This window comes from Garra rufa, chromosome 19, assembly GCF_049309525.1.
Source record: "Garra rufa chromosome 19, GarRuf1.0, whole genome shotgun sequence".
Taxonomy (NCBI): domain Eukaryota; kingdom Metazoa; phylum Chordata; class Actinopteri; order Cypriniformes; family Cyprinidae; genus Garra; species Garra rufa.
The window spans coordinates 13,601,921-13,615,674 of NC_133379.1; the positions used below are offsets into that span (position 1 = coordinate 13,601,921).

Genomic DNA, 13,754 nt, shown 5'->3' on the forward strand with positions numbered 1-13,754 from the left:
ACAAAGGATTTGTTAAATTAATAAAAAGTAATAAAATCAATTTACATTTTTAAAAAAAGATTAATATTTTAAATAAATGCTGTTCTTTTTAACTTTTTATTCATCAAAGAATCCTGAAAAAAATTTGAACAGTAGTGTATATTGTTAGAAAACCTTTTTATTTTAAACAAATGCTGTCTAATAAATTCAGAATATTAGAATGATTTCTGAAGGATCATGTGACACTTAAAACTCAAGATAACAGCTGATAAAAAATTCAGCTTTGCATCACAGGAATAAATTATATTTTAAAGTATATTAAAATAAAAAAACATTATTTCAGATTGTAAAAACATTTTGCAATATTACTGTTTTTTTCTACATTTTTGATCAAATAAATGCAGCCTTGATGAGCAGAAGAGACTTCTTCAAAAAACATTACAAGTCTTACTGATCCCAAACGTTTGAGCAGCAGTGTGTATTAAAATAGGAAATACTTATTTAAAACTGTAACAATGTTTCATAATGTTGCTGGCAGTCTCTCAAATATAATCTCCACTTTCACATATTCAAAGTTTAGTTACAAAATGAGAAATTATGCTGGACTAAAATCTTAAACTTAAAACTTCACTAAAAATTGTGTGTGATGATAATGATATTTTTAAGTTAGTCAAATAACTTGATTTTTTACTCTACATCATTATAGATGGGATTTTTCAAATTTTACCATTTTCACTTGGTTATATATACACACTACTGCCCAAAAGTTTGGGATCAGTAAGACTTGTAATGTTTTTTAAAGAAGTCTCTTCAAGGCTGCATTTATTTAAATAAAAATACAGAAAAAAACTGTAATATTGCAAAATGTTATTACAATATAAAATAATGGTTTCTATTTCAATACACTTTAAAATATAATTTATTCCTGTGATGCAAAGCTGAATTTTCATCAGCTGTTACTCCAGTCTTAAGTGTCACATGATCCTTCAGAAATCGTTCTAATACGCTGATTTATTACTAGAATGATCAATGTTGGAAACAGTATATTTATTGGAGCCTGTGATTTTTTTCCAGGATTCTTTGATAAATAAAGTTTAAAAAGAACAGCATTTATTCAAAATATAAATATTTTCTAACAATGTAAATCCATGCCACCACTTTTTATAAATTTAACACATTTTTACAACAAATTTAACAATTTATTTAAAAAAAATAAATAATAAAAATTAGCTGAGCCCAAACTTTTGAACAATAGTGTACATTGTTAGAAATCCTTCCTATTTTGAATAAATGCTGTTCTTTTTAACCTTCTATAATATATCTATTGATAGTAAATCAGCATATTAGAATGATTTCTGAAGGATCATGTGACACTGAAGACTGGAGTAATGATTAGGGTTGTGCCGATAGACGATAGTATCGTGTATCGACGATAGTCAGAGATATCGCCTGTTGCTGATGCCTTTGACGATAGTTAGACGATTATTATTTTTATCCGTCAACAAAGAAACTTAACTTTAGCAATGCAGCACAGAGAGTCTGTTCTAGGATGCTTCAGAAACTTGCCGCGGTATAAACACACGCATAGAGAGGCCACAGCGCCTTAACGCACCTCGTGCAGTGAAAATGGGAGATTTTCATCATACGGTGGTAGATTCTAAAGAGAGTGGTATATTATATTAGCATTGCAGTCATTAGGATAACAGAGGTAGTAAAACCTGGTTCAGGCTGAATTAATTACGATTAATCATAATCAGTCTGTATATAGTAAACAAACATTCATCTCAGTAACGTCTATAGGCGTTATTTAGAATTACGATGCGATCAGATGACGCTAAACATACGCACGTGAATTACACGCGCATCTTTTCTCCGCATTCAATATGAACTGAACTACAACATCACCTGATGATAACGGTCAGACATACAGCGGTAACATACTCGCAATATGACGGGTAAAGAAAGATTCATTCATTTACATTCTGGCACGCACATTTACAACTCACTCACTGACGATAGCAGAGAATGAAACCGAAAGTAACTTGAACAACTCCGGCAGATAGCGCTCTGTACACGCACAACTTAATCATATGCTAAAAGAAAGTCTACCTTTACAAAACGAATAAGGAATTTAGTACATTGATAATTAATTAAATTAGCACGATAGTATCGTGTATCGGCGATCTCTCAGGCTGACGATAGGGCGATATGAAAATTTAGCATATCGCCCAACACTAGTAATGATGCTGAAAATTCAGCTTTCACTTTCATAAATTCAAAGTTACAAGTCGTGAGAAATTATGCTGAACTACTGAACTACATTTATGGCGATTTGTGTCCCTTTAGGTCACTGTCTACTGGAAAAGAGCAGCTTGGACATGGTGCTAAATCTCTCCTTTTGTTTCTTCACGGAAGAGAAACATAAGGGTTTGGAAGGAGGAGTAAAGGGTATTTTTATATGTGAAGTAATGGTGGTGACAGGTGAGATGGTTGTTTTTCTAACTTACCCGACAGTACTCATTTATGGGTTTCAGGCGTTTCATGGCCACGTCTCTGATGTGGCTCCTTCTGAAGAGAATCTTGCCTGTAAGGAAAACAAGAAGATCATCAGAAGCAACACTTTCCATTCCCAAATTCATCAGCACTCTTTACAGGGTTTGAAAGGCAATTTTGGGAAACTTTTGGGAATGTCCCTCCATGCTTTATAATATAATTGTATCAGATGCTGGAAGACCACAAGCATGAAACTTGCCCAAACAACGATTGTGGCTTATAAAACAATACCAAGAAATGAACACAAATGAGCCTCTTAAGTTTTATGACTCACATCCTGCTGAACTAAAACCATATACTGTGGTCCATTTTAGCTGAAAGGAGTGAAATATAAAGTGAAGCATGTGGGAAAACAGCTAGACTATCCCACCCAAAGCCCCGGGTCATGGAGCTTTTAGCAATGGCGCATTCAGAAAAATGAGGTAGGAAAAACACCTTGGTGTGTGGGATGTGTGTAAGTGTGAATGTGTCCTGTATTTACAAGACTGTATTAACAGCCACATCAAATGATCCACTGACAAGTGATCAGGCAAAACAGATGACCGTTCACACCTGGCATTTACATGTGGTTCCTTTGATCGGATTTTGAGGTGAGGGTCTTTTTAACCATGCAAAGTCATAGATGTTACACCACTAAGGAATGCAAGAACTGCAAAAGTGTTGTGCTTTATTTTTATCTAAATGAATCTCAACTGAAGCAATTATAGACAAATATTTGATGCAATAAGCATTTTAATTTGAATGAACGGCTGTTAATGCATCTGTTCAGACACTTGCATTTGCATTTCTTTCATGGAAATGGGTTTTTAATCTCTTTCCCATTACGCCGCCAATGAAACTGGCCAAATGAGCATTGCATAGCACTTTGTGTAGCTGTTACGCAATGCATGTTCTCGTGCCTTTGTGATATGCAGGACTTTTATGTTGTTTAATTGCCTGTTTCCTCTGCTGGATTTGTAGCCCTTTTGTAGTTTTATGTGTGATTGGTTAACCTTGGTTTTCTCACCAGGTGTTTCTTATTTTATATTTATATATTTATATATAATATTATAACCCTGGACCACAAAACCAGTTATAAGTACCATAGCTATATTTGTAGAAATAGCCAAAAATACATTGTATGGGTCAAAATGATACATTTTTCTTTTATACCAAAAATCATTAGGATTTTAAGATCATACATGTTCCATGAAAATATTTTGTAAATTTCCTACCATAAATATATCAAAACTTAATTTTTGATTAGTAATATGCATTACTAAGAACTTCATTTGGACACATTTAAAGACAATTTTCTCAATTTTTATTTTTATTTATTTTATTTTTTTTGCACCCTCAGATTCCAGATTTTCCAATTGTTGCATCTCGGCCAAATATTGTTCAATCCTAATAGAACGTTTATTTTAATTTAGAAAAATGTACCGGTTTTGTAGTCCAGGGTCACATATAAAGTTATTTTAGTCTAAATTAATTTAAGGTTTTTCAATTAGCCACTATGGACTAAAATCTTAAAATTAAAATTCACTAAAAATTGTGTGTGATGATAATGATATTTTTAAATTAGTCAAATAACTTGATGGAAACTTTTTTCTACATTATTATAGATGGGATTTTACACATTTTATCCTTTTTTTACTTGGTTATATACACACTGCTGCTCAAAAATTTAGGATCAGTAAGACTTGTAATGTTTTTTAAAGAAGTCTCTTCTGCTCATCAAGGCTGCATTTACTTGATCAAAAATACAGAAAAAAACTGTAATATTGCAAAATATTATTACAATATAAAATAATGGTTTCTATTTTAATATACTTCAAAATATAATTTATTCCTGTGATGCAAAGCTGAATTTTCATCAGCTGTTACTCCAGTCTTAAGTGTCACATGATCCTTCAGAAATCATTCTAATATACTGATTTATTACTAGAATGATCAATGTTGGAAACAGTATATTTTTTTGTAGCCTGTGATTTTTTTCCAGGATTCTTTGATAAATAAAGTTTAAAAAGAACAGCATTTATTCAAAATATAAATCTTTTCTAACAATGTCAATCCATGCTATCACTTTTTATTAATTTAACACATCCTTGGTGAACAAAAGTATTAATTTATTAAAAAGAAAAAAAAGAAAGAATAAACATTTACTGACCCCAAACTTTTGAACAATAGTGTATATTGTTAGAAAACCTTTCTATTTAAAATAAATGTTGTTGTTTTTTCTTTTATTGATCAAAGAATCCTGAAAAAAAGTATCGCAGGTTCCAAAAAAATACTGTTTTCAACATAGATAATAAATCAGCATTTTAGAATGATTTCTGAAGGATCATGTGACACTGAAGACTGGAGTAATGATTCTGAAAATTCAGCTTTGTATCACAGGAATAAATTATATTTTAACATATATTCACATAGAAAACAATTATTTTAAATTTAAATAATATTTCACAATATTAAATTTTTTTTCTGTATTTTTGAACAAATAAATGCAGCCTTGATGAGCAGAAGAAATGTCTTTAAAAACCATTAAAAATCGTTCTGATCCCAAACTTTTGAGTGGAAGTGTTTTTTTTTTATTTTATTTTAGGCTATACCCAACCCCAAATCATCAGTAGGACAGAGAAGTTATCCTAACTAAAGAATTATCCTTTTTCATCTTGTTAAGAGTCAGCGTCTGCTTTTAATAGACTAGTGATACAATGCAATCACATTCTTTCACGAGTGTGTTTACAGAGCTCACTAATGGATGTTGAGTGGTGTACACGATGCTCAGCTAATTACAGGGGTTTCTGCGTAGATTCTAGACAAAGTGCTGTGTCAGTAAGTCCACACACTGGTTAAACGCTTGTAAAGTGCAGGTATGTAAGACAACATTCAGGTGCTTGTAGACTGTCTGATCCACACACAAACAAACCTTCCAATCTGCTTAATTACAGCCAGGTGTTCAGTCTAAATGAATCCAAGCTGATGCCAAGCTAATTCTGTATATACAGTGCCTTGCAAAAGTATCCATACTTTTTTTTTGGTATGTTTTGTTATGTTGCAGCCTTATGTTAAACTGCTTTACATTACTTTTTTCCCCACATCAATCTACATCTCATACACCATAATGACAAAGCACAAAACAGGTTTGTAACAAGTTTGCACATTTATTAGAAATAAAAAACTGAAAAGATCCCGTTTCTGGGACACTTGAAATTTAACTCAGGAGCATTCACATTGCTTCTAGATGTTACTACACTTGGAGTGGATTTGAATGAGTCTGATTTAGAAAGGCACACACACACCTCTCAGAAAAGGTCTAACAGCTGAAAATGCATATCAGAGCAAAAAACAAGATATCTGCCTGTAGAGCTCAGTGACAGACTTGCATTTAGGCAATGATCTAGAGAGGAGTTCAGAAACAAATCTGCTGCATTGAAGGTTGACAGAAGCATTCTCCATAATGGAAGACGATTGGAACAACTAGGACTCTAGAAAATGTCTGCCAGCCCCCATCCAAGCTGACAGAGATGGAGAGGTGAAAAGGTGAGGCAAAGAATGGCAGATAATTGCCAAATGCAGATGTGCAAAGATGCTCACATCAGACCCAAAAAGACTTGAGGCTGTAAAGGTGCTTCAACTATGTTCTGAGTTAAGGGTATGAATACTTACGCAATCTACTTATTTCAGTGTTTGATTTTTAATACATTTGTCAAATTTGCAAATCTGGTTTTTGCTTTGTCATTATTATGGTGTAAGGAGTGTAAATTGATGTGGGGAAAAACTAATTTAAAGCAGTTTAACATAATGCTGCAACAAAACAAAATGTGAAAAAAATGATATACTTTTGCAAGGCACTATAAATGCCAGCTGCACAGTATGTGACTTAAAATCTTTGGTTCTGCTGCATTGCTGAATTTCTGTTGACTATGAATTGACTTTAATGTGTGTATCGAAAGGGGCATTCTGGATTGATGTTTACCTGGTAAAAAGGGGATGATTCTGCGTTTTGGATCCTTCTGTCCACCTTCCACAGGGAATTTATCCAGAAGCTCCATCTGGAGAACAATGATATAGAAAAGTTAAACATCAGTAACATTTCTGAGTCAAACTAGATAGAAAACGAATGTAGGACAGGACTTGAATTAATAAATCAGGAATTGACTGGAAAAGCAAAACCAAATTAGATTTTGCAGTAAAGCACCAGCAGTTGCTGATTATAATGCATTCAACAAATGCTGGTTCCTGATCTGCATGCGTGGCCTGCTCTACATAGACATCCTGACATAGTGGAACATTTTTATACTCTACACCTCCCTCATTTATACTCCAGTCCTGGATGCCCCGCAACACTCACTCGCAGCTATATGTTATTTTTCTCTTCCTGGCACCAATTAACATTTTCCTCCCATCTGTAGAGTTTTGGTTACAGGGCTTATTTCAGTCCAAAAGCAGCTGTGGACCAATGAAATCACACCTGTGCCTTTCTAAAGCGTAGCGTTGAAGTAGATCATATGTGCTTTTTTTTTACGCATTCATTGTCTAATGACTATAGCAGAGCTGAGTGACGTTTTCCAGCACAGCAGTTCTATAGTCTTAAAGGCCCATAACACAATACTAACATAGAGCTAACTAATGAAAGAATAGCTGTCATTTTCAACTCAAGCTCACTGTGGTCACATTTCTGCAAAACACCTATAAAAAGTTATTCTGTAATTCAAACAGATGAACTTGAATCTGGCAACATTTTATTATGTTGGTTTTTGGTGCTGAAAGGTTAATGTTGACAAAAGCAATTGTGAGATAAATATACTTCTACTAAAGCAACTTCAGCTTGCTTTTGCAAGTCTTTGATCGCTCTACAATAGGAGTGCAATGCTGTACCGGGTGCGCTACAGAGCATGTTTACTATTTCAGAAAAGCCATACATGTGGAGCTAATAGAGTTGTCACGATACAAAATTTTTGATTTTGAAATGATCCCTGACAAAAAAAAAAATCTCGATACTACTTCTGGCTGCTCGATTATGGCAAAAATCATACTCACGATTATTTTGGTCAATACTGTACGATTATTAAACATGATTATGAGTGGGTCCCGAACTTTATATGATTGATTAATTTAAAGATAATTGTTAATTGAATTGAATGTAATTAACTGAATGTGCTTTGTTTCCTATAAAAACTACAAAGGTCAAGAGCAGAGAGTGATTTTGTCTTTTGTTGTTTGATAAACATTAAGCTCAGAGACGGCAGAAGGAATATTACTTGTGGACGCTTTAAGAGCTGCACGGATCCAATATACTGTTACACACGGATTTTCACTCTCAACTGTTTATGATCATTTGAGACATAACTGACTAAGGTTAAGACGAATAATCACCAAACGCCACATTTTGACATATATTTGCATGTATTTGACCACATCTTAGGCTTAACGTTCACTTTACTTCTCCGTGTTCTGTTCCGTCTTTGAACACGTCACGTTTTATGCAAGTTTTATACAACAAAAGCAATTGTGAGGTAAATATACGCATGCTAAAGCCACTTTAGCTTGCTTCTGCAACTCTTTATTTGCTCTACAATAGAAGTGCAATGCTGTACCGGGTGCGCTACAGAGCATGTTTACTTTATCAGAAAAGCCATACATGTGGAGCTGATTATATGATGCAAATAGTGTCACAATACCAAAATTTGGACTTTAATATGATCCCTGACTAAATTATCTTGATGCTAGTACTGGCTGCTAAATTATGGCACGATTATTTTGGTCAATATTTTAATCACAATTATTTAACACGATTATGAGTGAGTCCGGAACTTTATATGATTGATTAATTTAAAGATAGCGATACAATAAAAAAAGATACAAATGAAACTCATTTTAATGTATTTAATTGAATGTAAAATAAAACAGCATAGTCTTCACTGTAAGAATTAAACATGCTTTGTTTCTTATAAAAACCACAAAAGTCCCTCAGTCAAGAGCAGTGAGTGATTGTGTCTTTGTCTTTTGTTGTTTGATGAACATTAAGCTCAGAGACGGCAGAAGGAATATTACTTGTGGACGCTTTAAGAGCTGCACGGATCCAATATACTGTTACACACAGATTTCATTGTCAACTGTTTATGTTCATTTGAGACATAACTGATGAAGGTTTACATGAATATTCGCCAAACGCCACATTTTGACATATATTTGCATGTATTTGACAGTTTAGGTACACATCTTATGCTAAACGTTCACTTTACTTGTCCGTGTTCTGTTCCATTTCTGAACGCATAGCATTGCACAGAACAGCACACATTCTCTTTCATGCTTTTAAAAACACGACATCAAATAACAATTAATAAATCAAGCATGTCCCATTCTATGCAAGTCACATTACATGATTTTACTGATTTGCATGTGAAATTGGGCTTTTATAGGAGCGAAAGCGCACAAAGGGGGCAGAATCGGGAGCAATAATCATTTTATCACGATTAGTGTATTTTCATAATCGTTTGAAGCCGAAATCTAAACTGAATTTCGATTAATAGCACAGCCCTATAATAATGTTAACAAAAGCACTGAGGTAAATATACTTTTGTTGAAGCAACTTCAGCTTGCTTCTGCAAGTCTTTGATCGCTCTACAATACAAGTGCAATGCTGTACGGGGTGCGCTACAGAGCATGTTTACTATTTCAGAAAAGCCATACATGCAGAAGGAATATTACTTGTGGATGCTTTAAGAGCTGCACAGATCCAATATACTGTTACACACGGAATTTCATTCTCAACTGTTTACGTTCATTTCAGACATATCTGACGAAGGTTTAGACGAATAATCACCAAACTGCGCATTTTGACATATATTTGCATGCATTTGGCCATTTAAGTATGCCTCTTAAGTTAAACAATACCAAAATTTTGACTTTGATACGATACTTGACTAAAATATCTCGATACTACTACTGAACTGATACTACGATAAAAACATAGAATGGGAAAAGTAACTGAATAATAGACAATCCAAATTGTGGTTGATTATTTTATGTATTAAAAAAGCATTTAATCCTGCTTAATAATAATTAATAATAATAATAAATACACAGGACCATGGTGAGCAACTACCAAGCCTACAGGTGTGTTGAGATCTTTGCAACTTTGGTGATTTAGCTAAAAGGATTAAGCCAAATGTTATTTCATGATATAGTAATTTTATTTCACAATAACAATTTCTATCATCATATAGTCACTTTTGATATTTTATCTTTGTTATTAATAAGAACATAGATGCAAGTAACAAACTAAAGGACAAATACAATAAAACAAAAGGCACAAATGAAATAAATAGGCCCTTTTATTTCTTCCCAAATTCATTTTTTTCGTTTTAATTTTCCTAGACTCTATTTTAATGCTTACATTAAAAAATATTAATCAAAAAGTATGTCTTATAAGTCATGAAACTTTACACAATTTAACAGCATTTTTTTAAGTTTAACAAGTATTATTCTTAAGGCCCTATGAAATACAATATATTATTTTTCTCAAATTTAGTTTTATTTTGATAAAATTCTGTAAATCTCTTTTCCATTAATTTTCTTAATACTTTCATTAAATTTTAATAATCAAAGACATGTCTAATTAATTTATAAAGATTAATTAGATGTTATAATAAATTCATTTTTTTATATTATTATTATTATTATTATTATTATTTTTATTTATTTTTTTTTTTTTACACAGAAATACTGTGTATTGTGTGTATTTACAATTTTTTTGTAAAAAAAATTTTCTGGTAAATATTCCTCAAACATTGTTTCATATAGCACTATCATTACATTAAGTAATATTTCTGTCAAGTTAAACCAAACTTTTATTTTGACGGCTTGCTGTGAAGACCGTTTCTTAATTAAAGTTTTTCTCAAAAGGAACAAAAGTCGTTAGCATTTTACTACCTCTAGTATTTATTTAATTCATTTCTAGTATTCATATTCTAGTAATCATTTTCAAAAATGTAGGTTTTTCTAATGAGTCTAGGTTGGACATTTTAGCTCATATAATAATATTGTGTAATTTTTGCTCATAAAAATAATGTTGACTTAATGAGTCGTAAAAGGCTGAGGGGAACTGTTTGATGTAATGTGTCCGATCTAGATGTGCAATTAAATAAACGACATCTGTCTAATGGAACAAATTAAAGCAACGGCTGTAATGAAAAGCCTTAACATACACTTTTACCGTAAACACCAAAGGAATGCACACATTTAAACGTCAAACCTTAATGGTGCCTTAGTTCTCACTCATGTCTGTTTCGAGACTAATGATGAAGCAAACAGATACGTCTTTCTGTCAGACAAAGCTTTTACTGTTGTCGGCTCATTTATTAAGCTGAAGAACAATGTCTTCTACTGTGACTCAGCACCATCAGAATGACGGTACACTGATCAAACACTTCATTTCCTCTTCTGCACAAACCAGTGAGCTGCTGGGTCCAGAACAAAGCAGTGTCTGCCTTTTCTGAGATTTCCACATTTTTCAAATAAAGCTTCATAATGCAAAGGACTTTGAGTCCAGCATTCTTCAATACAGTGCGCGGGGGTGGGCGATATGGCAAAAATATCATATCATATCTTTTTTTTTTTGTTTTTCAGAAATATCACGATTTTATCAGCATTCTTTGTCATGTTGGTTTTACTATTTTTACTAAGTTGTCTGAGCAGAACAGTCAAACCAAAAAAATCAAAAAAAAAAAAAAAGAATGGCAGATATTTAGGCCTAAGTGAGCGAAGATAAAAATCTTAGTCGTTATTTTATCTTTGATATTAAAAAATAAGAACAACGATACACATTACATATACAGTCGTGGCCAAAAGTTTTGAGAATGACACAAATATTAGTTTGCTGCTCAACTGCTTTTAGATCTTTGTTTTAGTTATTTCTGTGATGTACTGAAATATAATTACAAGCACTTCATACGTTTCAAAGGCTTTTCTCGACAATTACATGGCATTTATGCAAAGAGTCAGTATTTGCAGTGTTGGCCCTTCTTTTTCAGGACCTCTGCAATTGGACTGGGCATGCTCTCAATCAACTTCTGGGCCAAATCCTGACTGATAGCAACCCATTCTTTCATAATCACTTCTTGGAGTTTGTCAGAATTAGTGGGTTTTTGTTTGTCCACCCGCCTTTTGAGGATTGACCACAAGTTCTCAATGGGATTAAGATCTGGGGAGTTTCCAGGCCATGGACCCAAAATATCAACGTTTTGGTCCCCGAGCCACTTAGTTATCACTTTTGCCTTATGGCACGGTGCTCCATCGTGCTGGAAAATGCATTGTTCTTCACCAAACTGTTGTTGGATTGTTGGAAGAAGTTGCTGTTGGAGGGTGTTTTGGTACCATTCTTTATTCATGGCTGTGTTTTTGGGCAAAATTGTGAGTGAGCCCACTCCCTTGGATGAGAAGCAACCCCACACATGAATGGTCTCAGGATGCTTTACTGTTGGCATGACACAGGACTGATGGTAGCGCTCACCTTTTCTTCTCCGGACAAGCCTTTTTCGGAAAGAGGCTTTATCGGAGAATATGACTTTGCCCCAGTCCTCAGCAGTCCATTCGCCATACTTTTTGCAGAAGATCAATCTGTCCCTGATGTTTTTTTTTTTTTTGAGAGAAGTGGCTTCTTTGCTGCCCTTCTTGACACCAGGCCATCTTCCAAAAGTCTTGTCCTCACTGTGTGTTCAGATGCGCTCACACCTGCCTGCTGCCATTCCTGAGCAAGCTCTGCACTGGTGGCACTCCGATCCCGCAGCTCAATCCTCTTTAGGAGACCATCCTGGCCCTTGCTGGACTTTCTTGGACGCCCTGAAGCCTTCTTAACAATGCAGTGGAAAGTTTTTTCAGGATTAAGTTAATTTTCATGGCAAAGAAGGACTATGCAATTCATCTGATCACTCTTCATAACATTCTGGAGTATATGCAAATTGCTGTTATAAAAACTTAAGCAGCAACTTTTCCAATTTCCATTATTTATGTAATTCTCAAAACTTTTGGCCACGGCTGTAGATAACAAATATAAAAAGTAAAACACTATATATTTATACACTATATACATCAATTGTACATTGATTCTTATTAAAGCAACATATTAAAGTCCTTAAAGTATTAAAGTTCTTCAGTCAAAACAAAATGAGATTTTTCTCTTGGTGTTTTGTTGTTTTATTAACATTAAATGTACAGTGCACCCAAAAATGAAAATTCTGTCATCTATCTGACAATTCTATCTTAGAGTTTTATTTTTATACCTTCATTTACTCACTCTTTGGTTTTAAACCTAAATGTTTATTTTTTTTCTTCTGTTGAACATTATTTGATCATTTCTATTATTAAATTCAATAGGGCCAGCTACTGTTTGGTTACCCACATTTTTCTAAACATATTATAATAAAGAAGTTAATACAAGTTTGGGACAACATTTAAGTGAGTAAATAATGACAAAATGATATATATAAATTTTGGGTGAACTAATCCATTTAATGACAAGCACCAGCATACAATTAGTCTGCTGTCCCTTCAAGAGCTGCACGCATCTAATATACAGACTCGCGTCCGTTTTTCTCTCAATTGTTTACTTTCACTTTAGACATAAGCAACCGTGTTTATACGTAAGCCTTGTGTGTTTTGACAGTATTAACGTAATCAGATGTGATACATAACTTAGTTTAGTAATTAGGCACTATTTGATAGGCTGCGCGCCAGTTTATAACAGCCTTCATTGCAATGAATCATCCCAAAGTATACGTTCAAATCTACTTAAGCTTGGTTCAGGGATCAGTCATAGAATGTTTTTAAGTGGCCTGTTCAGTTTCCAGATGTAATTCTCATTGAAAATACATGGTTGAATTTGAAGCAAGCAGTGGCTAAGTAAAAACCAAAGATTATCAGGGATCTGAAAGCTTTTTCAGGGGAAAAGATTGCAGCAGAAAGGTGACAGAAGCATCTAAGCACTTCCAGGCAGTGTTTATTGGTGGTTTTAAAGAATAAAAGATTCTACACCTAATTTACTTTCAGGGGTTGAATAATTTTGAACATAAATGTTTAGAGACAATTCGATTTTTTTTTTCATTATTCATCAACTTACGCTCTCAGAATTACTCAAAAGTGTATTAATAAACTTTCTTTAACAGTTTACTCATGCCTTTGTTGAATTGTTTTCACAAAATGTCTTGCAGGTCAAGGGGGTTGAATAATTCTGATTG

The 13,754-nt window shown here is 33.6% G+C and overlaps 1 protein-coding gene across 2 annotated transcripts in view; it reads right to left on the reverse strand.

The window, feature by feature from the left end:
- The window catches only part of sh3pxd2b (SH3 and PX domains 2B), a 52,475-nt gene that overhangs the window by 28,892 nt on the left and 9,829 nt on the right, over positions 1-13,754 (reverse strand). For both annotated transcript variants that reach the window (XM_073824461.1, XM_073824460.1), the window contains exons 3-4: positions 6,494-6,569; positions 2,487-2,563 (exon numbers count right to left, since the gene is read on the reverse strand). In XM_073824461.1, coding sequence (XP_073680562.1) covers positions 2,487-2,563; positions 6,494-6,569 — 153 coding nt within the window. The remainder of the gene's footprint in view (positions 1-2,486; positions 2,564-6,493; positions 6,570-13,754) is intronic.